General features: G+C 45.1%; 3 protein-coding genes across 7 annotated transcripts in view; 2 read left to right on the top strand and 1 right to left on the bottom strand.

Moving 5' to 3' along the window:
- Window positions 1-4,780, top strand: part of LOC118090550 (unconventional myosin-X) — a 78,645-nt gene extending 73,865 nt beyond the window's left edge. The window contains exons 39-41 of the mRNA XM_035126417.2: window positions 156-605; window positions 1,295-1,486; window positions 2,075-4,780. Of these exons, the coding sequence (XP_034982308.2) occupies window positions 156-605; window positions 1,295-1,486; window positions 2,075-2,188 (756 nt within the window). The 3' untranslated portion in view covers window positions 2,189-4,780. The remainder of the gene's footprint in view (window positions 1-155; window positions 606-1,294; window positions 1,487-2,074) is intronic.
- A 2,493-nt stretch (window positions 4,781-7,273) lies between these two features.
- Window positions 7,274-14,387, bottom strand: AIP (aryl hydrocarbon receptor interacting protein). Its single transcript, XM_035126470.2, has 6 exons — window positions 14,195-14,387; window positions 11,379-11,558; window positions 10,149-10,337; window positions 9,605-9,781; window positions 9,081-9,222; window positions 7,274-8,586 (listed from the first exon to the last, which is right to left on the bottom strand). The coding sequence occupies exons 1-6, from the start codon at window positions 14,291-14,293 to the stop codon at window positions 8,381-8,383; spliced, it is 993 nt and encodes a 330-aa protein (XP_034982361.2). The 5' UTR covers window positions 14,294-14,387; the 3' UTR covers window positions 7,274-8,380.
- Window positions 14,388-14,479: 92 nt separating this feature from the next.
- LOC118090598 (glycine N-acyltransferase-like protein 3) lies at window positions 14,480-24,968 on the top strand. Of its 5 annotated transcripts, none has more exons than XR_009558032.1 (7): window positions 14,480-14,641; window positions 15,818-17,268; window positions 19,595-19,725; window positions 20,168-20,275; window positions 21,242-21,368; window positions 21,727-22,183; window positions 23,148-23,273. XR_009558032.1 is itself a non-coding variant. In XM_035126480.2 (7 exons), the coding sequence occupies exons 3-7, from the start codon at window positions 19,648-19,650 to the stop codon at window positions 23,557-23,559; spliced, it is 855 nt and encodes a 284-aa protein (XP_034982371.2). In that variant the 5' UTR covers window positions 14,480-14,641; window positions 15,818-17,268; window positions 19,595-19,647; the 3' UTR covers window positions 23,560-24,968. The 5 variants fall into 5 exon arrangements, 4 of the variants coding, with proteins under 4 accessions (XP_034982371.2, XP_034982389.2, XP_060133887.1 ...); XM_035126480.2 differs by having other exon boundaries at window positions 21,727-21,856; window positions 23,148-24,968; XM_035126498.2 differs by having other exon boundaries at window positions 15,818-17,419; window positions 21,727-21,856; window positions 23,148-24,968.
- Window positions 24,969-26,363: the final 1,395 nt, after the last annotated feature.

Genomic DNA, 26,363 nt, shown 5'->3' with positions numbered 1-26,363 from the left:
GTTATTTGCCTGCTTTTTAGTGTATCTACCTCCCAAGGCTGGTTACAATATACCAATGTACAGTATTAGAATTCCAAAGTTTTAAAGAACAATAAAATAGCAAGTAACAACATTTATAGACCCATGAATAAAATTGCTCCTTCTGCCATTCACAGGCTCATGAAAGTCTCATTGATGGCCATTTCCCTGGCCCAGAGGAGACACTGCAGCACTTGGCTGCTCTGAGGCTGCAGTACCTCTATGGAGATATTTCCAAAATCTCCTGGTCCCTGGACAACATCTATCCAGTGAAGAGGCTGAAGTCCAAAATCCTGCAGTCCATGAAGAGTAGCGGTCCCAGCAGCCATGCTCTGGAGAAAAGGCGGACCAGCTTCCTGGAGGGCACTCTGAAGCGTAGCTTTAAGGCGGGCTCAATGAAGAAGCAAAAGGTGGAAGAGGAGCAGATGATGGAGATGTGGGTGAAAGAGGAGCTGTCGGCGGCTCGGGCCAGCGTAACAGAAAAGTGGTGCAAACTGCAGGGGCTGCTCCAGCAGCAAGCCATGGTGGCCTACATGAACATCATGAAGGAGTGGTCGGGCTACGGCTCCACTGTCTTTGATGTGGAGGTGAGAGACACACAAGAAGCCTCAGTATTAATCCTCCTTCTTTTGAAAGATGCTACAGGAGGATTATGTTTATTATCTCAGTTGCACTTCATAAGAACCTTCAAATATTGTTCCATTTTATTACCCCCCACTATTACAAATTGAGGATTGTCGGGGAGGGAATTGAGGTGCAAGCTAATTGACGAATTGCTGAAGAGCCAATGTGGGTGTAGCTAAGAGCATTGAGCTAGGAGGGAGGATACCCAGGTTCAAATCCAGGGTCAGCCACAGCTAAATTACCTCACAGCATTGTTGGGAGAATAAAACAGGGAAGTAGGAGAGAACAGAGTACTCAGACCTGAACTGTCTGGAAAGGTAGGATGTAAACACAATAAATAAATAAATATTGGCTACCAAGCCTGTTCATGGTTGAGCTAAGATTTGGCAGATCCCATTAAAGAATGAAGTGGAAATCGAAATAAATAAATTAATTAAATATTTTGGGTCTTATTTTGACACCATTTTTTATTATTTGCTTTTGAGGAGGGAATCTTTACTAATTACTCTGGGGTTTCATTGGATTGCCGGGGTGGGTGGGTTGGTTTTTGACCAGGGGCTTTGAGTCTTTGGTTCAGTCATCCACTACATGCTTCCCCCCCCCCCCAAGGAACACCTTCCCTTTGCTAACTCTTCTTGTTTCTTTCCTGCAGTGTAAGGAAGGTGGCTTTCCCAACGACCTCTGGCTTAGTGTCAGCACAGAGAATGTGTCAGTGTACAAACGGGGAGACCCCAAACCCCTAGAAACGTTCCAGTATGAGCACATTGTCTTCTTTGGGGCTCCCCAGCCCAATACCTTCAAGCTGACAGTGGATGAGAGAGAGATGTACTTTGAAACCCCCCAGGTATGCTTCATGGAACACCAAGTTAGCCTGTTTTGTGAGTGACCACAAGGACTTGTGCTGAGGCAGGATTGGGTGGGCAAAAAGCATACGCTGAGAGGCTTCCTTTTTAAAGTATGCTGCGGGGGGGGGGACCCTTTTAGCTCCCCAGATTGGCTACATGGGTCAGATTTGACAGGTGGGTGGGGGTTAGGCAATCACCAGTCACAAAGCTGGCAAAGCATTTCTTTCTCCCTTCTGTTCCCTGAGCAAAGGGGGGGGGAGCAAAGAAGAAGCCTGCATTTGACAGGTTTTTGGGGCTGCCTGTTCCTCGAGCGGAATTTAAACCCCACGTGCAAGCGGGGGTTGAATTTTGCTCGGGGAACAGGTGTGCACAGCCAAAGGAAGTCTTTTCAAATGCAGGCTTATTTCTTGCATTTCCCAAAGTGATAGTAACAGTAGGGGTTGGGAGAAAGAAAGGGGATACAGAAGACCCTTTGCAATTCCCCATTCCAGTTATATTCCATTGGCTTCTGGCCTCCATCAAAAATTGCTGCTACGTAGCTGCTCAGCGCATTAAGTGATCCTGACCATCTCCTCTTATCTTATTAGGTGGGAGAGATCATTAAAATCATGAAAGCCTACATCAACATGATTGTGAAGAAATGTTGTAGCATCAAATCGGCCACCAGCCTGGATAGTCGTGCAAGTATCTGGACGAGGTGATGAGGCTTGTGGCACTGCATTGAGCCCTTGAGGAAAGATACACACTGTGTCCCAGCCAGATTTGTAGCAAAAACCCTTTTTTGTAAGAAGGAAAAAACATCTCCCTTTTTTCCTTTGCTTTGAGAGAAGGAAAAAGGGACTGATGCAGAGCACCCACAGCTGCAGGGCTTGCTCTTTAACCAAAACCACAACCCCGACTACTCTGGCTAGCTACTCAAGGCAGCTAGAGACCAGGCTCCCTCTGGCCTCACTCTTGGAGTAAAGACCTTACTGCAGATGCAAAGTGAGACCACCAGAAGCAAATGTGGCTTACCTTTCTTGAAGAGATTGAGGCGTGGAAATATTTTGTGCAATAAAAGCAGCAGAAAGGCGGGTGGGTGGGGAGTCTCAATGTTGTGCTATGATGCACCAAGCAAGATTCCCACATGCGCAAGAGATAGAGGCTCCAGTTAATTTGGCAGCCAAGCTCTCCAATGGTAAAGACTAAACTAACCCTTTGGGGGGCTGATGTTCGCTCAGGGATGAGCTGCTACTACTGAATAGACTAGTATTGGAAGCCTCTCTGCTGCGTGGGGGTGGGGGGCAGGGCGGGTTGTGTTGTGTTATCAGTATTACCATCCCCAAAGGTTTAAGGTTTAATTACTTCCAAATCACAGAGTTTTCAAAGCTACAATTGTTAAAAGGCTACCACTCTCTGTTTGACATTAGTGGAGATCCTCACAGAGGCTTGTGACTCTTGAAACAGGATCCTTATGGAAACCACCAGCTGTGTGTAAAACGACACATATTTCTTCTGGTGCTGTTCTTCCAATCCCTTTGGAGAGAAGCTATTTCTCCTGGTGCATGTTTGGAGCGTTTGCCCCTCGGTAGTATTAAAAAAAAAACCATTTCTCTGATGAGTCCAGGGGGTGAGATTTGTGGATAGATTTATGTGTATCCAGTTGCGAGAAGAACAGTCCTTTTTCCCTAATCACTTTAATGCTGCTTTCCCTTCCTTCCTGGAGTTTGGGCTGCTTTTATTCCTTATCCTTTTCTATAGGCTAGTTTTTATGCCACACAAAGCCTTGGGAGGCTACAGATAGTAAAACAGACTCAATGAATGGATTTCGAGAAGGTAAGAGGAAGGAACTGGTTGTGAAGGTGGCAGAGAAAAAACCCAACTAGAGTCAAGGTAACTGGGAACACAGAAGGCTGAAGGAATCCTCTGTGCTCGACGAGGTAGAGAAGGAACAGGGCATGGAGAGGAGTCAGAGGAGTTGGCTGTACATCTCTGAATCCCCACCTGTCAGAGGACTTGCCCCATTCTCTCCTGAAGGCCTCCAGCATGCCAACCTGGGAAGAATGAGTTTATCCTGTAAGCTGCTGAAGCCCTAGGGCAGGGATGGGAGATCTGTGGCCCTCCAGATGTTCCTGGGCTACACTTTCCTTCATCCCTGCCCATGGGCTGTGCTAGCTGGAGCTTATGGAGGGGTTCGTCCACCTGGAGACCAACAAGTTTCCACTAGGCTAAGTGCCACATTGATCCATTGTGGTTGCTTAGAAAAGCCATGTACATAAGCCCTCCAAAGTTACTAGCTTGCAGTGGGTTGGCAGATGATAGATGAAAGGCAATTAGTGCAAGATATGTCTCTTTATCCTGCTTCTGCTAGCAGTAGAGGTGGATAAAGTATTGAAGTCCAGTCCCCAAAGTGTTCAAATCTTACTCTGCCCACCTCCTGCCTTCTGAGACATCTCTGGCCATTACACAGGTATTTGTAAGCATCTTTTCATAGCCTATGGGGCTAGGGATTTAATTTTTTTAAAAAAGAAAAATACAGCCAAGATTCTCAGGACCCTGAATTCTTTGTTTACTATTCATTTCTGCATTCGTGTAATTTGAGGGGAATTATATTCAACTATGCCTTCCTGTCTAAGCACAAAGGCAGCATTTTCCCCTATTCCAGGCTATTTTGGGGTTTCCCACTTACTTTTTCAGCTAGGCAAATCAAGCTGCCAATCTGCTCTAACCTACCAATGTTGAATTTCAAATATCTTGTCCAGCCCACTCAGTAAAACCCAAAGAATCTGGAACTTTTCCTCTACAAAGGATTGTCCAATCAGGGATCTTGTTTCCACACTCCCATCCCTTTGTCCCTGGGAATGCAAAGTAAGTCACACCTGTCTGAAGAAGCCATCCAGTGATGTAATTATAATTGCTTTTTTTTATTGAAGCGGAAACACAAAAGCCACAGTTCAGGGTTTAGCAGCCACCTCTTTTCTCCTGTAAGGTGCCCACCCAAATATCCTGTGCATGTTATGTAGTTACATCAGCGAGGCTGGACAGACTATCTCACCATTCTGTAGTTTTGAAAGAGAAACATTGCCTTAAGACACCAGACTAAGTCACATTGAGAGTTCTTACCTCTTTGTTTTGACCCTCACCAGGTTGCAAAGTGGAACAAAGACGACTAGTGAACTTGATATTCCCTATTTGGTCTGATACAAACTAGAACCTTCTTAGTACACCTTCCTGCTCCCCAGTCCTTAGCCCTGAACTACTGCTCTGTCCTGGCTCATGGGTTGCTGCAGGCAGCTTAAACCCAATTAGAAGTATAACTTCCATTAATTCTATTGCAGATTTTCCTTCTGCTCTTTTTGTTTGTTTAATTTGTAACTGGCTTTACAAGATGGAAGTTTAATAAATTATTGGATTGAAATTGTTTTCTTTGTCTCAGTACGTCACTCACAGCCTCACAAGACTTTTTTTTTGTAGAATTCTTTCCCATTTTTTATTTTTTTCGAATTCCTTGGATTGTTTGTAACAGTCCATGCACGGGTGGAATGGACTTGCCATAGCAGGACTCCACCTTCCTCTCCTTCCCCCTGCAGTCTTCCCACAATTTTAGGAACCATAGGGGCTGCAGAGGTGAGGAGAAAAAGGTGGAAGACCAGTTGCGCAAGCGGATGTAAACTTGCACAACAGTGGGTTCTGTCCATTAATAGTAACAGCAGATTTAAAAAAATCGAACAGAAAAAACTGCTGCGTGAGCAAAATCTAGTTTATGGGGATCCAACCCATGAGCTAAAGCTTTTCACATTTCAGAAGTGCTCTAGTCCTTCCTGGACTGCTTTATAAAATTTCTATCCCATCACTGAGGGGAGGGATTAGGCTACAGAAAATCAACTGAACAGGGTACAATAATTTTACTTACAAGGCTGTGCCTGTGTTGATTTCCTGAGCCAACTCCTTGGTCAAGCCATTGAACAGGAGAAAAGGTACACAGATGTTTCAACTTTCCTTCATACCAAATTATTTGTTTTCATTCTTGGAAGAAAAAATTGCAATTTTCCTTATTGACAGCAATTCAGAGATAAACAGGGGTTTATCTCTGTTTTCAACCTTGGCTTCTTTTCTAGTTTCCACCAGGAGCCAAAGATGCCAGAACTGTCACCAAATTGCTTTTGAAAATGTTTAATTTTTATATAAACAAATACCATACACTTGAACCTGAAATATAGAAACACGATGATTTTAAAAAAAAATTATTTCCCAAAGATTTTGTGTTAGCCAGGCTTGTCTTCTGCAACTGATTTGCACTAGCAGTACAGATACTTTGAAGGTGTAGCATGAGACTCAAAGTTGGCCAGCAAAGCCCTACCACCTCCAAATATAGATATGGCCCAGAAAAAAAGCAGTACAACCTTTGTAGCTCAAAGACAGACAACGTACAATAATCTAACCATTAAAAAACCTAAGCAAAAACATTTTCTGGCAGTACTTTGTGGTAGAGAGAAAACTTTATTGTACAACTCTGAATTCTATACTGGTGGTTATTTAGATGACAGTTATTGAGCACAATCTACTGCCAAGTTCACCGGTGCAGGAGCCGCTGAACTGAATGGGAGCTGCACAGAAATAATAGATTGTGCCAACTGTGGCGTTCGATCCCACGTTCTCTGTTCACCCACTTTATCCCTAGGGGCATGTGCTAGGCTAAATATACATTGGGTAGCAAATTTTAAAGCCACAGAAGGATGAACAAAGTGTTCCTTTCTGCTTGGTTCATAACATTTCAATTTTGATTTGGTATGGTGTTTGGATGGTCAACCATTTTCTCTCCAAGTGCATGTAATATCAGGACAACAATGGGCTGCCCTCTGGAGTAGCAGTCGGAGTGTGCATGCACACAGTACTTTGAAAAAGCAAGGTGCCTTTTCCCCATGGGACACCTCAGTCTGCACTGTGTACAGATGTGTACTGAAGAGAGACAGCACAGACCAGCAAAACAGAATAAACTGATTTGCAAGTAAAGGTAACTGGGAAGATGTAAAAAAAAATTAAAATCATACATTATTATTGGCTCTGTAGATTTATTTGGTAGGAACACAAGTAATCCAATTTGAACTGGGTAGGTAAATGGTATCTCCCACTCTTAGGGCCAGTTTCACAGTCCAGGCAAAGACTGCAATCACATTTACCATACAAAAGGGAATCAAGGCATTATAAGAGCCCATTGTCCTGACAATTGTTCAGGTATGAACTCCACTGTTTCTGTACCCAAGATTGGCAATCCAAACATAAAACCCATTCTAATAAGCAAATAACCTTGGTGGGTTGGGGCAAAGATCCTTCCTCATGGAAGATTGCCCTGAACAAGTGTTCTTTGCATCCCAAGTCTTTCAGTGAATCTGACTGTCTTTGATTCAGTTTCTGAAATAATTAAAGAGAAAAAGTGTTTATGACAGCATGTTCACCCATCATCTTTTCCTACGCAGATGGAAGGGAAAAACACTCTCTGAGCCTTTGACATGATCCCCTTACCATTGGCTGCTACTATACTCACAGGGAAAGTTGGTGCTTATGAGGCACTGCCCTCCTGGTGTGCCCTTGGCCTTAGGTAAGTCACTGGCGCCAACAATTACCTGTGCCGCTTGATGTGGCTTAGACGTTTCAGAAGGTGGCAACAGCCACCCTTAATCAAAGTCACCCTTGGAGTTTCAGAATATGTTGCACAGTATATTGCTCAAATACTGTATATACATTCTAGCAGGGGCTGGTTGGCTGGCCTCGCCTTTTGCTGTTTGCTCCCAAGCCCCACCTCTCAGTGAAGGGAGGAAGGACTGAGGCCTGTTGCTGTGCTGCATCTGTTTGGAATATTTGCCACTGGAGGCATCAAGAAACAACATGCACAAGACTCCTCTCTCTCAGTCATGTACTAAAGGCCCAAAGAAACGAAGACTTCTTCATTTTAGCAGAAAAAAAATTGAAACTGCCTCCCTCCAACCAGCTCAAAGCACCAGGAAAAATATTGACAGCAGCTATTACATCAAGTAACAGGGAAGCTGGCATTCGGCAGAGCCTCCTAGATTGCAAAGCAGCACAGGGCATCACATGTCTATGGTTGACCTATCACACCACAACACACTTTAAAGAAGCCAAGAGTTTCCAACACAACAACCACAATGCAGTAGGTGCAGTCTCTTTTTTTCCTTTAAAAAGACCTGTTGGATGGAGCATCCAATGGTTTGGTTCCTTCTCTTACTCAGCAATACAGACACCACATAAGCTTCCCTCACAAAGGGAGATGGGGCAACCTCACCTTATAACCTGCACACTAGCCAGGATGGACTAAGTACAAGCGCAAACACATGCACTACTGCACACAGAGGGCATGGCAAGGAGGAATGGCGCTCAAAGGGAAAACTGATCACCTCCATACAACTCTCATCACAAATGGCCCATTCAGCCTGCTCTGCTCCCTAACAGCAGGAGGGGATGGCGGGATGAAGCCTTGGCCCACAACACAAAGCAAACCTCACAGTATCTCCTGGCAGCTCTCACACAAGCAAAGTTTCTCTCTTCATGAGCAACACAGGAAAAGGCACCGTGTGCAATGGAACAGGGTAAAGGGTCACTTGGAGCGATAACATAAGAGGCTCACACCTAATCTGGCAGACACATTCCTCTGGCCTGGGAAATCAGAAAGCCTTCCCTTCCCTCTCCCTCTTCCCTTTGGCAAATACTGCTATTTGCACAGAGGCAACATACTTTGCTGACAAGAAAGGGCGGCTTCCCCGATATCTGTGCAAAGGGGAGGGCCGCACTAGCCCTGAGCCAAGGAGTCAAATGGTCCATTGGCGCTGCCTGGCCCTAGAGCGCTGACAGCAAAGCCTCAGCTGTCCCAAGTGAGACAGCAGCAGGCGGCAACGTGGCTACTGGGAGAATATGCCTTTGAAACGGATCTTGTCCTCATCTTCTTTCTGACGTAAGCGGGCCTCCAGGCTACGCAGCTCCCGGGCGACCACAGGGCCCAACGACGGATCCAGCTGCAAGACCTTGGCAAAGTCAGCCTGTGCTTCGGTTGCATTCCAAACAGCAGCATGGGCCTTGGCTCGCTTGAAGTAGGCTTTGACGTTATCTGCGGGAAGATCCAGCACCTGAGTAATGCAGGCAGGCTCTGTACACTGACCAGGCCCACCCAGTGGTCTATTCCACTTTCAACCAGGGCACAATACAAAGCTCCCTCCTAAACCCCCATTAAATGAAAGGACTCACTTAATTATGTAAAATGACACATATCACACCTATCCCCCTAGGTGGTGCCCCAGGGTTCTCCCCTTCTCATTTTATCTTCACAACCCTGTGAGGTTGGATAGACTAGGAGACAGTGACTAGCATAGCACAAGGTCACCAGTGAGCTTCATGTCTGAGAGATTTGCACCCTGGTCTCCCAGGTCCTAGTCCAGCACGTTAACCACTATACCACGCTGGCTCTCTAAAACCATAGTAGGTCTCCTCTGCCCCCACATGCAGTCCCTCGCAACACAGATTAATCGAATCCCACAACTCCCTATTTTTAGAGCTGCTTCCCAGTCCCCACTAGGGCACGGTGTGACCAGCAAAATGCCTTACCTTCATACTTGTTGAGAATAGAGGAGCAGTGATCCAGCACCTCGTAATACTCCTCGCTCAACAGCTTACACTGGCAGTAATTCAGCAGCAAAGGGGTGATTTGTTGGTCCAGCTGGATCCAGTCTGGGGATCCGGGCTGCTCCTGGGGTATAGGACAAGGAAAGTAGTGTGAGGCACAGCTGGAGGATTTCAAGGGTTCCCCTATCATATGAGAACAGAGGTGCCATGATGTCTGGGCAGCACAACCAAGGGCCCTGTTGACTGAAAAGGAGTGGCATCCTGGAAGCTCTGCCATCAGAGCAAACCTTATGGAATGAAACGCAGGGGAGGAACTGCGCTGGAAGCAGGGCTGCCCTTTATGCGGTGCAAACCCTGGCTATCAATCCACACCTGCCTCTGCAGCATGATGCAAGGGAAGTGGGATTCCTGCTACATCCGGAGCTGACACACCCACCCTCTTAGCCCAGATGTGTAGACAAAAGTGAAGTTGCACTAGGGTGTGAGGAAGACACGCCCTCAGTCACCTTCATCTGCAGGTTCTTGAGGCAAGCAATGGCATCGTAGTACTTGGCAGCTGCCTCCTGCACTTTGCCTTCCTTGTAGAGCTCATTGCCTTCCTGGTGGATCAGGGGCACGGCCTTCACTTTCTCGTCATCTGACATGGCCCAAGGATCTTGCCGGTATGTGCCAGGAACTTCCACCTAAGCGGGGCACAAAGGCAGCAGGCTGGGTTAGATAGCGGAGGCAATGTGAGCAATGTAAGAGCCCACCTGACTGTGTGCCTTCCGCATCCCAGGAAACAGGTAAGAAAAACACAGTCTTTGATGAGATTTATGAAACGGGGGGGAAGTGAGATAATAGGAGGGTTCTCAGTAGAGAAAAGCTAGCAATGTACTCAGCCAAGTAAATAAAAGTGGAGACCAAGACAGATCTGTTGAGAATCAGCTTTCTCCTCCCTTTTTGCACATCCATACACCCACATACAGGAAAAACTCCAAAATACACAAGAGAGCCATCACTCTCCTGATTCTGACTGTCCCAGAGGACCTCACCTTTCCTTCCCCTCACCTTGAGCATCTCAATGGCAAAGATGAGGGGCTGGGGGTTCTGCTGCAGCTCATCAAGGTCTGGGTAACCCAGGGAGTGATGCTCATGCATCTGAGCAATGCCACAGCAATGCCGTTGTCCCTCCAGTGGATCTTTCCCAGCCGCAATGTTCCTCAAGCTCTTTGACACCATTGGGTACAAGACCACATGCTGGAGAGAAAGGGAAAAAAAGATCAGGCATAGTCCTTGATAGGAGAGAAGAACCTCTCCCAGGGAATACCATCAGCCCAAAAGATACAAGATAAAATTTTTTGCATGTGCTGAAATGGTGTATTCTCTCCAAAAAAGAGCAAATCTGGCATTCCATCACCTGTGCCAGATCCAAATACTTAGTTGTGAGTTGTGGAAGGAGAATCCTGAAAGCTGCAGCCAAGGAAACTCCAATTCTGCATCAAGAAAGCATAATTATGTGTACAATATGTTAGGGAAACTACAGGTGCCAGGGTTAGGGAAGAGGCCTCTCCTGGCCTGGTATGTCTAAGCCACTTCCCACACTAGACCAAGCTAGCTTGCAGCAGAAGTGGGGATTCTGGGTTCAAGTTAAAAATAGTTATATAGAAAGAAGAGTACCTGGATGCCAAGATCCAAAATGGAGGCAAGTACTGTTTAGTGAGAGAACCCCAGCAGATTTAAAATAACAAAATATACAGCAAAGTAAAGTGTGGAAATATACTGTAAGTTGATGGACCTTCATAATACACCCTTCCAAGCTCCTTCCAAAGTTTTGCTGCTCCCCTAACATAAAAAAGACCACACATTGGGTAAGTTAAAAATGGTTTACTTACTTCAAATGGCTTCATAAAGTTGCACAGACAGTAAAAGTTGGCTAAGTTACAAAGTGGTTAAAGTTTCTAAATTATTGGTATAGGAACTCAAAAGAGTGGTTTGTGAGAGCCATGTGGTCTGAGCTCCTTACATGCTGAGCTTCTCAGGTAGATGTGCTAGAACAATAGGCTTGAAGACCTAAGGGGAAGTGACCTAACTAAGCCTGGCAGGACAGATTATTCATGCATTAATTAGATTTAAGAATGTTGGTTGTATGCTAGCTCAGTTGGTAGAGCATGAGACTCTTAATCTCAAGGTCATGAGTTTGAACCCCACTTCATGCATTGCAGGGGATTAGACTAGATGACCCTTGTGGTCCCTTCCAACTCAACAATTCTATGAGGCTGATTATCCCACAAGGATTACCTTTGTGTCACACAAGAACTCAGCCATCTCTCCCTCTCTCATGGTGTGCAGGATAGTCTCCCAAACGGGCAGCTTGAATTTCTTGCCAATGATGAGCTCCATGGGCTTCCCTCGGGTACGGCTGTCATCCAAGACTCGCTGGTCTGGACTGCAGAGCAGTGTGCGGTAGTGGAAGGTCACCTGAAGAGAAGGGGAAGCAGAGTGGTTGGATCAAGGGACTGACGTGGTATTACGCCAACTTCTAATACGATGATGAATAAAGCTTATAGCACAGTACATTGCCCTCACTGTATACAAGTGACAGAGTTAGTGCAATCAAGCTCAGAACAGAGTATGTAGAAATTTCAGCTTATTAGCTGCTCCATTCCATGCACTGTAGGAACTGGACCCTTTAGCATTTTGGTACCTACCCTATGAAGCTCCCTTTCATGACATCAAAAGCAGGCACCAACTCTTTCATCTTTTCGGTGCCTATCAAATAACCTTCCATTTCTACAATAAGCTTTTCAAATGGAATTCCACCCCCCCCCGTCTGTATCTGTCCTTGACGTACATGTACACACATACTCACACATATGGATGTTGCTAAATCACTTTGGGATTTTATATGGGAAGCATTAAATAAATACAAATTTGATTCTCAACATCCATTTAAATAACTGGTCAAATCAACCGCAACTAGATATAGAAAGTCCTAGCCCAGGGTTGTAAATAAGCCCAGAAAAGTTACCTAGCCTGCAAAAATGTTTATTAGCCAGCTGGGGGCTGGCAAAGAAAGACTGGAGAGTTGCAGTACCAAGTTGGATGCAGAGGAAGAAAGCACTCCATTCCCTCCTCTGCTAGCCCATTCACTCACCTACATGCAAGTCCCGGCCACCTATGGCTATGATTTAAACACAAGCCTGTACCTAACCAGCCCACTCACCGTACCATACTGCTATGCGGGTGGATTGAGCAGCAGGTCTCGCAAGTTACTGGGCCAGAAGAAACTGTTATTCACGCTGTAGGGGAATTATACAGCAAATAAAAATAACTTTTATAAATGTTTCTGCCCCCCAATTTCTCAGGCAGAGAATAAAGGGAGGGGAGTTACTGCATTAGTGTAAATGGAGGAAGGGGCTTCGGCATCTTAAAAACACAGATCTGCTACTAGTTGAAGGTGGCTTAGGTGATTTTTATCACAGGAAGCTACTTTATAGCAGATCAGACTATTTGCCCCCTAGTTTAGGGTTGCATGCTCTGACTAGCAGCAGCTGCTCAACAGGGTCTCGGGAAGAGGAGGTCCTTTCCTCTCCCTTCTTATCTGTTCCTTTTAATTGGAGATGCCTGGTACAGAACCTGCATTCAAAGCACCTGTTCTGCCACTCACCTATGGCCCTTCTTAAAGGAATAAAGGTTTCTCTCACACATACTACAACTGGGAGAAGCAACACATGTCAAGTGTTTTCCCTATCCAATTATGCAGATTAATCTGTAAACTTCACAGATGTGGCTTTATCCTATTTTAATGCACATATTCAGTTTACCAAGTTCTCACTGCAAATATGATCCTATTTTGAAGGTTGATGCTTTGGGGGAAGATCCTGGGTGCTTCATAGGCATTGTCAAAGTGCTTGAGGGAAGGTGCTGAACACAAAAGTGAATGACAAGCTCCTTATTGGCTGTCACTATTCCTGTTGCACCCCACGTGAAAAGATACAAATAGGAATTATTTAAACATGACACTGGATTCCAAGCTTCAAATCACCAACAGAAATCAGATCACGCTTCACCTGTAACTAGCAAAGAAGAGAGGAAGCTCTCTGTGCACCACACTTCGTCCACCCCCCAAAGGAAACTGAGGTGCATGTAGCCATGTTGTAGATGCACCCCCAAATATAAAACCCAGGAGCCGCAGCAATAGTAGCACCATCCCTTGACCCGGAAGCTGTAGTTAGTGCAAAATGCTGTGACACAATTACTGGCAGAAGTGAGGCCTTGTCGGCATATAACACCTGTGATGGTTGCAGCTTTGTAAGGTTTTACTATTAATGTAAAAAGCCCTTAACTTGGGGGGGGGGGCAATTTACTTACGAGATTGTGTTACCCTACATGTGCCCACTCATGTAGAATTGGCACTACTGCAGGTGCCACAAAATACTTGTTCTGCATTTGTTAGGACTTGTTTAGCGTGATAGGGCCTTCACTTTGGAACTCCCTGCCTATTGACATCAAGCAGGCACATACATTCACTGTTCTCTTGTCGGTGCCTTCTAAAAGCATTCCTGTTTAGATGAGCCTACCCAGATGCTTAGAAATTGAGACAATTTTAATGTTTTAGTATTTTAATGTGCATGTATTAATGTAGTTGGACACTTTTCTTGATTTTGCTGGTTTATCTTTTCTAAACACCTTTTTGTGTATGTGTGGTGGGTTTTAAAGGTTTTTTTAGTCAAGCAGTGTATAAATTTTATTAAATAAATAAGATTTTATTAAATAAATAAATAAATAAAATAAATAAAATAAATAAATAAATAAATAAATAATCCCCCCCGGGATTAACCCGTCACATATTCGAAGTGGACTGGGAGCACAGCTCGCAAAATGCACATTTATGGGCGGGGTGGGGGAAGAACAAATCAGCCTCAAGTTAGCAAAATTCTGGATGTACTAATCCGTGGGTAACGAACTCAACTCGCAAACCCCGCACCCCACTGTCTTCCCTGCGCACGCGTATTTTAGCCTCCCCGTGCGTCATCGCCGCTCGCTTGCGCATGCGCGTTCCTCCGGCCCCGTTCCGTTATTTACCTCAGCCCCGAGAAACCGCCCTCTCTCACCTTGGTACCATCTTGGTAATCTGGTAGGGGCCCTCGGCCTTCCTGCACCAACCGCTTCTGGATGCCATCCGCCCGGAGCTGCGCGACCTGGTCCGCCATGATGGCTCCTCGCCCGAGTTTTGCTTCGAGGCAACCTTCGTGCGTCTCCGTAGCCTACGGATGAGCCGCCGAAGCCCCCTTCGGCGGATGCCGGATGTCGTCGGTTATTTCCGTATCCGGCTTCGGACGCGTCTGGCGGCAGCCGAAGTCTTTCGGAAGGACTCGGGCTCAGCCTCGGCCCGCTATACTTATTGTAAACAGAGGGGCGGGCGGCGCTGCGTTGTGCGGATCTGGGCTCTCAACTCCTGTACCAAGTAGCGTCCTGAGCCCAGTATGCGCTTGCGCGTTTTTCTTTGCGCCCCTGTTGCGTCTCCCGAGTGCGGGGAGCTCCTTGCTTTCGTACAGGAGGTACGGAGCCTGCAAATAACGTAGTAGTTATTGCATATTAGCTAATCGGCTGTTGTAATGCAAAATATGTTAATACTGCCTACAGTGGGTATAGAACAGCAGAGCAACGTTGCACACAAAATCTCAACATGCTGTTAATACCAAGGTTACAGGTTTGAATGATCCCGGTATGGGTGCATATTCCTGCATTGCAGGGGACGACTACATGAACCATGGGGTCCCTTCCAACTCTGATTCTATTATTCTCTGCTGGGCTAAATGTAAAAAAGAAATGCCATAAAGTATCCTGTTTCTGCTCTAGGTCACTAATAATATTCCCTTTCTCTCTTTTAATTGCAAAAAAATCTAAAGGAAGAAGCCTTTCTCCCCATTCCCCAACATCAGTTTTCCTTCCTATTGGTTTGCTAATCCAGAAGTTCTTTTCAATGCTTAACTGACAGCTTAGGGAGCACCAGTTTAGAAATCACCATAATAGAATATAAATGTCTTGTTGAAACTTGTTTCTAATAGCCTTGCTGCTTTTCCTTCATCATTATGAACAGCTCAGTTATTATTTTCTAGCAATCATGGACTAGTGGAATTCATTTGACTTCCCTGGTGGTGCACTAGTTGCTGTATGGAGCACAAGAGTACCGTATTTCTAATCAAACTCGGTGGTTCCCTTGGGTTACACTCAAAGGATTGCAAAGCAAAACCATTATGCATTGATTGAGAATATGTGGGTTCTTTAAAGGTGTTAATAACCAGGAAATAGAGCAAGAAGGTATTTCTCTGAATTATGGGTGGGGAACCTGTTCCCGGCCAGATGTTATGGTATCCAGTTCTCATCAGCCACAGCTAGCATAGCCAATGGTCAATAAACTGAAAATGGAGGCACCATACATAGTTATGGAAAACCATCTGTTCCAAGACAGAGTTTGAGAAACTTGGACAAGCACCAGAATCTAAGAATGTTTATTTTCTTACGTTTGTTTTTCTACCAGATTTTTTTATTTTTTGCAAATGTTTCAATATGTTTTGTATTTGTAGTAGTTGGCATCTGTCTGACTCGGGAGATGGTGAAAGAGTGCACCTTCGGGAGTGAAGTGAAACCATTGAGAGTTACAGTACCCGCTGTGGCTGTAGAGACTGATACAGGAGAGACATGTTTTATTGCATCTGGTTTTGTTGCTACAGGGGCACCATGGCGTTTCTTCTCTCTGCACTCCACCCAGCAGTCATTTCTCCTCTGATCACTGTTATGGATGCACGACACGGCTGACTCAAGGCACTGCAATGATCTGCAAGGGATTCCCACATGGCAAGGTTAGTGTTTGTAATGCACAATTGGTCTGCTAGGAGGCCTAGTGCTGGAAGCCAGATCCCCATAGAGCACATCCTTGGAGATCCTGCCATCTTCCATTCTGTGGACATGACCAAGCCAGCATAGACTTTGCTGAGAAGAAGAGCCCCTTGCATTTTACAGCAAAGTTAATTAGTTTCACGTGTGCTTGGGCTGTAAATTGTTCAGAAATTTTGGAATAAGGTACAGTAATAGTTCTATTGGGAACTCAACTACAAGATGCTATACTACTGGAAGTGAAGTAAGTGCAGCCTGATCCCATAGGAGGACCCATGTAAATCAATGAGATGCACTTCCTAGTACAGAGCTTTCCAAACGGTGTGTCGTGACAGGTTAGTGTGTTGGCTGCAGCATGTAGGTGTGTCACGTGAACGTTCCCCACGATCTTCCTGGGGTTGGAAAGGGGTTAATTTATGTCTAAAAACTCTGTCACCACCAAAGTTTGGAAAGCGCCACCCTAGTAATTGCACTTCGGATTGCATCTTTACAATGCAATCCTAGATGCTCCATTGAGTTCAATGGAAATGACTCCCAGGTACGTGTGCCTAGGCTTTGTCAATTTCCTCACAATAGCAAGATTACAAATCAAAGGGTGGTGATTAAATTATGAGTGTCTGAGTGATTACAAAAACCATGGGAAGTGAGTGAACTAAAGTCAAAATGTAATTATGTAAGAATTTTGCATATTTACATTTTACATACTATATAGTAGGATTAATTGTGTATAAAATTGATCTTTTTATATATCCACACGGCTGATATTTTCACTAGATAGATGGATAGATATAATTCAAATATATTGTTGTGCACTTTTTAAAGCAAATAAGGGTCCTTCTGAGAAGGCCTTGCTAAACATGTATGACCTGTGTAGAACACCCCCCCCCAACCTACATTGCATAATTTGCAGGCTTTGTTCTCTTTCTGATTTTGTCCTAGTCCTCGTTTGTCCTAGCTGGCTGCTGGCCATGAATTTCCCATTTCTCCAGCTACAATTTTTTCCTGCTTTGTTGTTTACATTCTCCTTCACCTTCTTAACTAGGATGTTAGGGATTTTTTTTAATAATTAACCAAAAAAACAAAACATGTTTGACAGGGACAGGATAACTGTTTCCAAGCTAGGTCAAACCATTTCCTCTGTGGGCTCAGAAAATGTGGGAATGAATCATTTGTCTGCTGCATGAGGACAATCTGGCCGAGGACTCTTCACCTTCTTGCTTCGCCCCTAACCGCCTCTGACTGTGCAGACTGACAAGAGGACTCTAGCCCTTTCCATTGTTCCAGGCAGGTAAGAGGCCCTGCTGAAGAGAATATTTCCTTCCCCTTTTGCAAGGTCCCCAGAACTGGATCCAGAAACGTCCTCATATCATTTTGCAGACGTTAAGTGCCCAATTAAGGAGGAGATGGGAGCACTACAGAGCTCCACACACCACGATTAGGTATTTTGGTGTTTTTAGTTCAGATCTAAGCTGCCTTTGTAGCACTGACAGCTGCTGCTTCTCTTGCTAGGTTTTAATATGATAAGTTATACTTCTGCTCTTTGATATAGTCAACAAGGTTGATTTCTGAATATCTGGGTCTTGCTTGGCCATTACAAAGAAATCTGATTGTGCCAAGGGTCCACATTGGAGTTAGAATCTTTTATTGACTGGTGTAGGGTTGTCAGACCCAGAGGACAAGCACCTTGTACCTGTACCTTTAACAGATGAGTAAGAGAGAATTGGGACAGATGCCATTCGTTATGGAGAGATAAGCAGAAGACGCATTGGCTGATGCACACATGCCCCAACCATGAGCAAATAGTTAAGACCCAGGACCCTAGCTCTAAGGATATTCCAAGTCCTGTGCTTGGCACTTGGGAAACATTGAACACTAGAAAGTGTGTAGTACAGCACTTCCAAAGCACTCAACAAGCAGCTGATTGTTGGATACTTAGGAAGCTCCCATTGCTCTGTCCCAGCTCCTGCAAACCTAGCAAAAGCATACCAGTGAGAGTAGATAAATAGGTGCCACTGTGACAGGAAGGTAAATGGTGTTTCCATGCGCTCTGGCACTCGTCACGGTGTCCTGTTGAGCCAGAAGCAGTTTAGGCATGCTGGCCACATGACCCGGAAAACAGTCTGCGGGAAAATGCTGGCTCCCTCAGCCTGAAGCGAGAGGAGTGCTGCACACCATAGTCAAGTTTGACTAGACTTAACCGCCCAGGGGTCCTTTACCTTTTACTTAGGTAGCACTGCAGAGGGGGCTTTGCAGGTAGAGGGTATGGCAGATGAGGGTGGCCTGCTCAAAATTATCCTGTGGGCCAAATTACAGCCAAGGGCCGTAAGTTCCCTACCCTTGTCTTAGGGCATATCTCATTACACTGTTTAAAATGTGTGGGCTCTTTCCTGAAGCATGTCAAAAAATAAATAGGAGCAAGGCACATAAAGGATTAAGGAATTACTTTCAGTACTGTCATTCCTAACTATTGCACTCTAGACTTTACATATAAAGAGATCCCAGTTTTGTTTTATTGCTTTATTCCATTTATTATGTTGCCTTTCCCATATGATAGGCTCAGTCAGCTCTCTGATGTCACCAGATCAGTGAATTGGTATTGGTTGCATGGCTGTACCCGTTTGGGCTGCCTTCGATGATAGTGCACCTGCAGAGATGCTATTCCTGCACGAATGTTGTATGACAGATGCCAGTGTAAATTAACATGAAAGGCAATCGATGAAAGACTTGAATACTGAACTTTCTCCAGAGTGATCGGGTGCTTCCTTCCTCCACTTAATACATTGTCTTCCTTTCTTCTGTTCGAGAGCACTTGGGAGAGTTTAGAAAAAAGGATGCCATTTGATTTACCCTCAATTCCAAAAGCAGTAAAGTTGGATGCAGGGTGCTACCAGCAGAGCATAGGTGTGTTGCAGAAAGGTGGGTTAATATAGAAGCAGGGGCGTAGGAAGGGGTGTGTGGAATGTCATCCCTGAGGGGGTGACAAAATGGCACACCGTGGGGGCGGCCTGCAGTGCGCCTGAGCCACACATCTCTCCTGGGAATGATGTGGTGGCTTGGGAGCCTGCACTGCCCAAAATGGCAGCGTGGGGCTTGTGTCCGCCAGGCGGACTCCGTGGGCAGTTTGCCGGCCACCCCCCTGGGTGGATCGCCATGGTGCCCCCGCCGCTCCTGGTGCAGGAGCAGGTAGCTGCACCCCTGCATTGAAGGTGATTCTCTCAAACAAATGAAGGGGAAGGCCTCAGGAACAAGCTAGCTTGCCAGATGATGTTGCAAAATGACTTAGTCAAAAGTTATTTTGCCTTGGACTTTGAATTCATCAGGGACTCCTGACACCGTTGAGACAGGACCCTGTTACTGATCAAGCTGTTACTAACCTTGAATGCACTTACTCCAAAACTTCTTGTAGGACATTGAATCACTCACTTTCCAAGTGCCCAGGTGAGTCCACCTTTAAGATTGGGGTGTGAAAGGAGGCACAGCAGTGCCATTTTGTACAGCTCATTGTCAATGTTCTATGGCATTTCCCCAGTCATATGACCCAAGTAAATCTGAGACTGGCAAAGTTCTACATCCCAGCATCATTAAAATGTGTGTTGCTTTTTCTGCCCTGGCAGATTTTTGCTGAAAGGGAAGTACAAGGGAAGGTTACATCCTTGATCCCCTGAGGATGCTGGTGTTGGTCAACAAGGATGAGCTTCGAGTGCTGAAGAAAGAGCTGTGGAGCTGCTTCCCCAAATCTCTAAAGGTGAGATGGCATCCTCCTCTGCTCTTTGCCAGGCAGATGCAGAACCTCTGCTTGGGTGATGAATCCAACCCAAAGCTTAATGTGAACACCACCAGGAGCCCAGTCTGTGACAGATACCTCTTCAATCCTAGAATCTGAGGGAAGGGAGTAGTGGTTTATTTCTTATCCTTTAGAACTGGAAATGTTAGGAGATCAAGGAACTGTACCCTGGGCACGAGGGCTTCCAGAAAATAGCAGATAAGGTTGGGCTGGCAATGTCATGACTCACTGTTGCCTTCATGGATCAACTGACCACTGACAAGGTTAACGGCAAGGCTGGCCACAAAACTGACAGGCGACATTTGAAAGAAACCAGGAACACATCTGAATTCTTGTAATGCTCCTGTTTCTGTTACGTCAAGATAGCTGAAATGGCCGTGCCCCCTCCCTCTTGTCCCACCAGGTCCATGGGGCTGTGCTGAACGTGTGTCAGGGAAACGCTTTCCATCAGGAGATACTGGTAGATTCCTGGCCCACTTTCCAGGTGGTCATTGCACGGCTCCAGAGAGAGGTATTGCTGGGATGGGACATCCAAGAGAGGGATGCTTGTCTTGGTTCTGCGAGTAGCATCAACAAAGGGCTTGAATTGTGAAGGCGAAGAAAGCTCCATCAGTGGGAACTGAAAAGTTAAGAGGCAGGCAAAGCCATACTTCCTTACCCAGTCTGGCAGAATGTGAAGCAGATAGCAATCGTTTTGCATGTTAGCCTTAACCTCAATTTAGTGCTGATAGCTTGATAACTTGTACTTATGCTCTCATAGTGTATGAGGGGTGTGGTGTATTGGTGCTGGGGCAGCAATATGTCTGCCCCATTATTTTTAAAGGGGGATGATGCACTCTTTTATCCAAGGGAGAGTACAGCCACATATAAAGATTTATAGTGGGAAAGATGGGATTGGGAGGTGGAGCATTCCTGGTGCAGGAAATTCTCTGTTGCCAGGGTGCCAACACCACCCCAACAGGTGCCTAACTCCTTTGCACAAGTACTTTCCACAGCACACTCATAAATGAGGTACAAGCTGGGGCATATTTTCCTGGCAATGAAATATTGTCAGCTGAATGCTAGGGAAATGCTGTTCTTTACATCAGATATGCTAGTCGGGGGGGGGGGGGGAGTCATTTGAGCCCCCTAAAACAGAAAAACCGCACATATTTTGCATAGTAACACTTAATTGGTTTAAAGCAAGGGTGGCAAACCCCCAACCCAGAGGCCTGCTCAGATGAAAGAACTCCCCGATATTGGGAGCAGGAGCAAAAAGAGGGGAGAAATTAAAAAATGATTAGATTGATCATCTAAGGCTGGATGCAAATTGCACCTCCATCATCTGAAGAGGGGCATTTGCCACTGATCAGATGAGCAATCTGATGTGTGCTTTCTGTGGTTGCCTATGTCTTGCAGAGGGTTTGGTATGTCCTAGGTTGGCTAGTGTGTGCAAAGGAATGACCTATTCCCATCTTTCCTGCTTGTTTTTGCCTAGAAAGTGCCTTCAGAAAGGAACTATTTTACCCAATCTTGTGCAGTTTTCTATAAGGACCTGGATGCCTATGAGAAATTGGTGAAAGAGTCTGATGCCATTGATTGGAAAAAAGAATTCTTACTTCAGGGTAAGACACCTCAACACCCAAAGCTCTGTGCATGTGCCAGTGTTACTAATTTAGAATTCTTGAAAAAGGAATATTGTATGCACAAGTTTTAAGAGTGTGTGTGTGTACTCTTCTAAACTGTTTGAGCACTGGAATATGCATTAAGAGAAGTTTTATTGTCACCTGTTCTTCATCTGTGGAAGAAAATCTTAGTTTTAGTGCTGCTGAGATCCTCTTCGCTAGTCAGAACAAGGCTTCCTTGAGGTGATCACCATTTTACCTTCCCCATAATCATATAGAGTTGTGGTCTATGCTTCTGCGACTTCTGCCCCTCTCCTCTGAGCTCCTCACTAATCCCCTCACCATTTTCCACACCCAGGTCTGCAGGATGGTGTGTATCAGACATCTCAAAACCTAGCAGCTGCCAAGCATTTCTCCACAAAGCTGGTGACTCGGACCCAGGTTTTTGTTGTGCAGAAACCCTTGAATTTGTCTTCTTTCACACCCACGTATGTCCCTCTCTATGACTCAGGGGTTGCAGGTAGCAAGCAATACAAAGCAGGAGACATTTACCAGTGCACTAGTAATTTAGAGCATGGTGCCCACTCACTGGAGACCTGTAACAGGGGAAAATATGTGCAAGAGGAAATAAACTCAATGCCAAGAGGTGTTTCTTATGCTAGGCAGTTATCTTTTCAGGAAGAAAGGACAAGGACCCTGGCAGTTGTAACTGCAGAAAGACTCCTCAATGTTTCTGATTTTTTTCATAATTCAAATGAGAGATGATTCCTGCTTCTTACCCAGGTACTCTGCACATGCCCAAGGACACAAGCAAGGTGATTAGGAGCAAGCACAAACAATGGCTGGCTAGTAAGCCAATGTTTGTGGATCTCTGTAAATCATATTTGTAGGCTTTACAAAAGGCAGATACTTAGTAATGTTCATCAAAACCACTGGATAAGTCCTCTGTAAAATGGGAAGGGGAGGGAAGGGGAGGACATTCAACTGGGCAGGCAGTGAGGTTAGAATGTAACATCACTGTTGATAAATATTACATTAAAGGATTGTGCTTTCATAGGGTTAATATTCCTGAAACATTTCATCTCTAGAGTGGGATCAACTTACCAAAAGCATAGCTGTAGTTTATACTACTATGAGTCCACTGGGCTAATAGCAGCTACACAATGTAATGAGCTCCTCTGTACTAAGTCTTTGCTGGTACTAAATCAGGCTTCCTCAAACTCGGCCCTGCAGATGTTTTTGGCCTACAACTCCCATGATCCCTAGCTAGCAGGGCCAGGGGTTAGGGATGATGGGAATTGTAGTCTCAAAACATTTGGAGGGCCAAGTTTGAGGAAGCCTGTACTAAATATTCAAGATTTAACTCTGTTGCAGCAAGTACAGGAACAGACAATACTGGTGGCATTTAATAGTCTCATAACAATGCTACTCATCATTCCCTCTTAATTAATTTTGGGGAAATGTAGCCCAAGTAAGTCAGCCAGCATAAAAACTGGGTCCCTCACTAATAATGGTAGGGAATAAATTTAATAAACTAGCTAGGGCCTCCCATTCTCCATGACTAGAGATAGAACAAGCACCACCATGTGCTCATAGATCTAGGAAAGCTACAGAGGGTTCAGTTACACCTTTTGTCTTGTTAACCTTCAGGTGGTTGCAGGGCATTCCAGCTCCATCTGCAACTTCAAGCTTCACACTTGGGTCCTGTAGCTGACTGGTTTATCATGCCTTAAGTGTTAACTTCTGAAGGTAGGCCTTAACCTTTCTTTCCTTCTTCAGGTCAGGATCAGAGCTGAAACTCTCATCCCTCAACACCACTCATGCTGCCCTGCTGAATGAGACCTGGAGTGTAGGCGGCAATGAGCAGAGTCTCTGCTATCTGACTCGGCTGATCGACTGCTTCCCTAGTAGTTGCCTTCTGGATTCTGGAGGATGTCCTATCTCTTGGGTCCTGCTGGATCAATTTGGGAGCCTGACCCATGCTTACACCATGCCAGTGCACCGTGGCAAAGGATACATTCAGCTGGTGATAGCAGCACTAGGCAGGAAGCTACAGAGCCTCAATTACCCAGTCTATGGTGATGTCCTGGAAAACAACACATCAATGCAGAGAGCCCTACAATGCCTTGAAGCCAACTTTACTAGTTGCTTTCTTTCCTATGACCTGCATACACCCATTTCTCTGCTGTGACAGGCTTTTCAAAAGCCCTGTCAGTAAAAAAATAAACCAGTGGTAGTAGAAACAGATGGTTTAAATGAGAAAATTAATATGTGTGTGTGTGTGTGTGTGTGTGTGTTGTATGAAGTTTCTCTCAAGAACTAGGTTCACATTTAATAATCTGGACACAAGCCCTACATCTAAGCTGAATCAATACCTTTCCAGCTAAAACCGATTAGATCCAGACCTCAAACAAATAGCCAGCAGATGAAGGATAGATTTGATTTTCACGATTCCATCTGTGCTCCTGGAAGAGTTGAATCTGTGGGTTGCTGGGCAATCCAGAAGCCTACAAACTCCCAGGCTTGAGCACTGTATCATAACGAATCAAAATAACTGAAGAAGTCTACTGAGAACTTTTGACAGGTTTGAAGCCTCCAGTTGGCTAACCTAACAGTGCTGCTCCCTATTTATGCCCTGACAAAACATTACAGTAGACCTCTTGTAGAGGCTCAGTAAAGTAACAGAATCATAGTCTGTAAACAGAACCTTAAATGAAATATTGGGAGAAGCTATGTGCAATCACTGCAGATAACTGTTAAGGCATGTGCTATACAATATTTGACTTTTAACACCAGAAAATTCCAATTAAAGTATATTACATTTGTAAAATGCACACTGTTTGGCCTGAGGACCAGCAGATGATACATAGGGCCAGAGTCAACTAACTGGTCCCCCATCAGAAGCAGCCCACACAGCAGTTCTGCTAGCACAATAGGGCTTTCTCCTTGTGCCAAGTGCCCCCTGAAATTGGCTCATAGGGTGGGAGGTGTTGAGAGAACCCCAAGAACAGCATATGGTGGGACGAGAGGAGATTGGTCTGTCTGACAAGCAGAAAGTGACAAGAGTGTGAAGCTCAATTCTTCCCATAGTTTTTAGTATTCAACGCAAGAGTGCACTTCCAGCAGTATGCCACAAGGGCTACTATTGGGGGCCCATTTCTCATACTGTACCTGTTGCATCATTGCTGAAGGACGGCTTCGAATAACTCAAACTTTACTGATACCAAGGAATAAAATAGCTACATTTGAGCAAGTACAAAGTATTATCTGGGGCATTAAAAACAAAAAACCCAACAACCCTATAATGATGCATTTAGCTGTTCTAGTAGCCAAGAACAAGAGGTCCTACCTAAGCTTGGGGAAACACACAAATTGTCTGGTACAATGTTAATAGTTTACTGGAAAATTGCACAGGTGTGTGTGTACTCTTAGTACTTTTGGGCAATTCTCTGCATCATCTTCACTCCTATCCTCTTTATCCATTTAGACATGTTTTTTACTCCAGACCCAAAAACATCTAGAGGGCACAACTCCCATCCACCCCAGCTAGCAAGACTAATAATCAGTGATGATGTGAGTTGTAGTCCAAAATATCTGGCGGGTACCATATTGATGAAAGCCAATTTAGGCTCTTAGAAATGTAAGTATCTTGCCTGTACTACTGGCCCCACCAGCATAGTAGATACGCAGCTGCTTTTGCATTTCATGACATTATGTTCACCTATGTTTATCACCCTAATTCATATCCATTGTTATCTATTTGGTCACATACTAGTGCAGTTTGATCCATTCGTCCTCCAAGAAATGGCGGCCTTGCTCCAATCCACAAACCAACCAACCCCTAAATGCCATCTAGAGAGTGTAAGATGAGAGCTAAGAAAGAAGAAAAACGTGGCTGGAAATATAACTGCCTTGAGTGTACAAAATACCCATCTAAAAGCTACATCTTTAGGCAGTAGACAAATAGGGCAAACCGCCACCTCCGTCCCTCACAAACCAAGCATTTTTTTTTGGAGATGGTAATGTGACGTGAGTAGCAGCAACCATGCTTTTTTTGTGAAATCATGGAAGGTCCAAGAGCGAGTAGCACAGATCAAACAGGAACGAGGACGGGGTTAACCTTTAGCTGGCTGGTTTGTATGAGAACAAAAGCCTACAGGAATTATGCCTTCTGGTTACACTGTCTACAACTTTATTAACAAAGAATGCTAATAGAGACTTTCCTAATAGCATACTGAGTTAACACGCCACATTCCACACTGCCAGTGGTTTCACGGTCATGCTTTCAAAGAGCAATTTTGCTAGGCACAGACACATAAGAACTCGCCTCTTCTAGAACCTCTTATGGCCAATAGACTGCATTTGACACATTTCAATCTTCTTGGAAAAACTTTCAGAAGACAATTGCTTTCTATTCCCCCCCCTTTGTTCAGAACCCCTGAAACAGTACCAGATGAGATGCAGGGGCTTGTTCCTCAGAGTACCCCAACACTTCGGCTGTGAAGGCCCGATTCACAAATTACTGTGACCAGAGAGAGGCCAATTTGGATCACGATAGGGCAGCCGTCATTGTGTGGAAGCCTTGTGCACACCACCTCTTAATGGTCAGACTGGGTCATTTCCACCAGAAATCTGACTGCTTGCAGTGGCTTGATTGGGTAAGGGGAAGAAGTCTGCCTAATCCACATAGTCAGCACCTGCCCGGAAACACCCCTCCATGCAATGGCCGTGTGGAACCATTTCAAGCAACCTTCTCCATGGTGGCTATCACAAGAGTGTTGCCAAGGAAATTTAGAGGCACATTCCAGATCTGCTTGGTGACAGCATACATGCTTGATTTGCCCACCACAGCTTCCATAATGCTTAACTCCCTGAACAGCCAAGCAGGGCTACCAATTTGCCAGCAATCTTTTCTGGCAAATGTTTGAAGGGGAGAAGGCTAAAGGCTAAGAGCTGTACTGTCTGGGGACAGGAGGAAAAAAAATATTGGTCCAC

This window comes from Zootoca vivipara, chromosome 1, assembly GCF_963506605.1.
Source record: "Zootoca vivipara chromosome 1, rZooViv1.1, whole genome shotgun sequence".
In the NCBI taxonomy this organism is placed as follows: Eukaryota; Metazoa; Chordata; class Lepidosauria; order Squamata; family Lacertidae; genus Zootoca; species Zootoca vivipara.
Note: the sequence above shows the minus strand (reverse complement) of the source record. Positions and strands in the feature narration are given on the sequence as shown.

Bases quoted from the DNA above. Each gene is read 5' to 3' on its own strand.
- LOC118090598 (XM_035126480.2), top strand. From the start codon at position 19,648: ATGCTGGTGTTGGTCAACAAGGATGAGCTTCGAGTGCTGAAGAAAGAG. The intron at 20,276-21,241 runs GTATTGCTGGGA...GTTTTTGCCTAG, and splicing joins TTGCACGGCTCCAGAGAGAG to AAAGTGCCTTCAGAAAGGAA. The intron at 21,857-23,147 runs GTATGTCCCTCT...TTCCTTCTTCAG, and splicing joins TTGTCTTCTTTCACACCCAC to GTCAGGATCAGAGCTGAAAC.
- AIP (XM_035126470.2), bottom strand. From the start codon at position 14,293: ATGGCGGACCAGGTCGCGCAGCTCCGGGCGGATGGCATCCAGAAGCGG. The intron at 9,223-9,604 runs GTGACTGAGGGC...CCTATACCCCAG, and splicing joins TCAAGAACCTGCAGATGAAG to GAGCAGCCCGGATCCCCAGA. The intron at 8,587-9,080 runs GTAAGGCATTTT...ATCTTCCCGCAG, and splicing joins TATTCTCAACAAGTATGAAG to ATAACGTCAAAGCCTACTTC.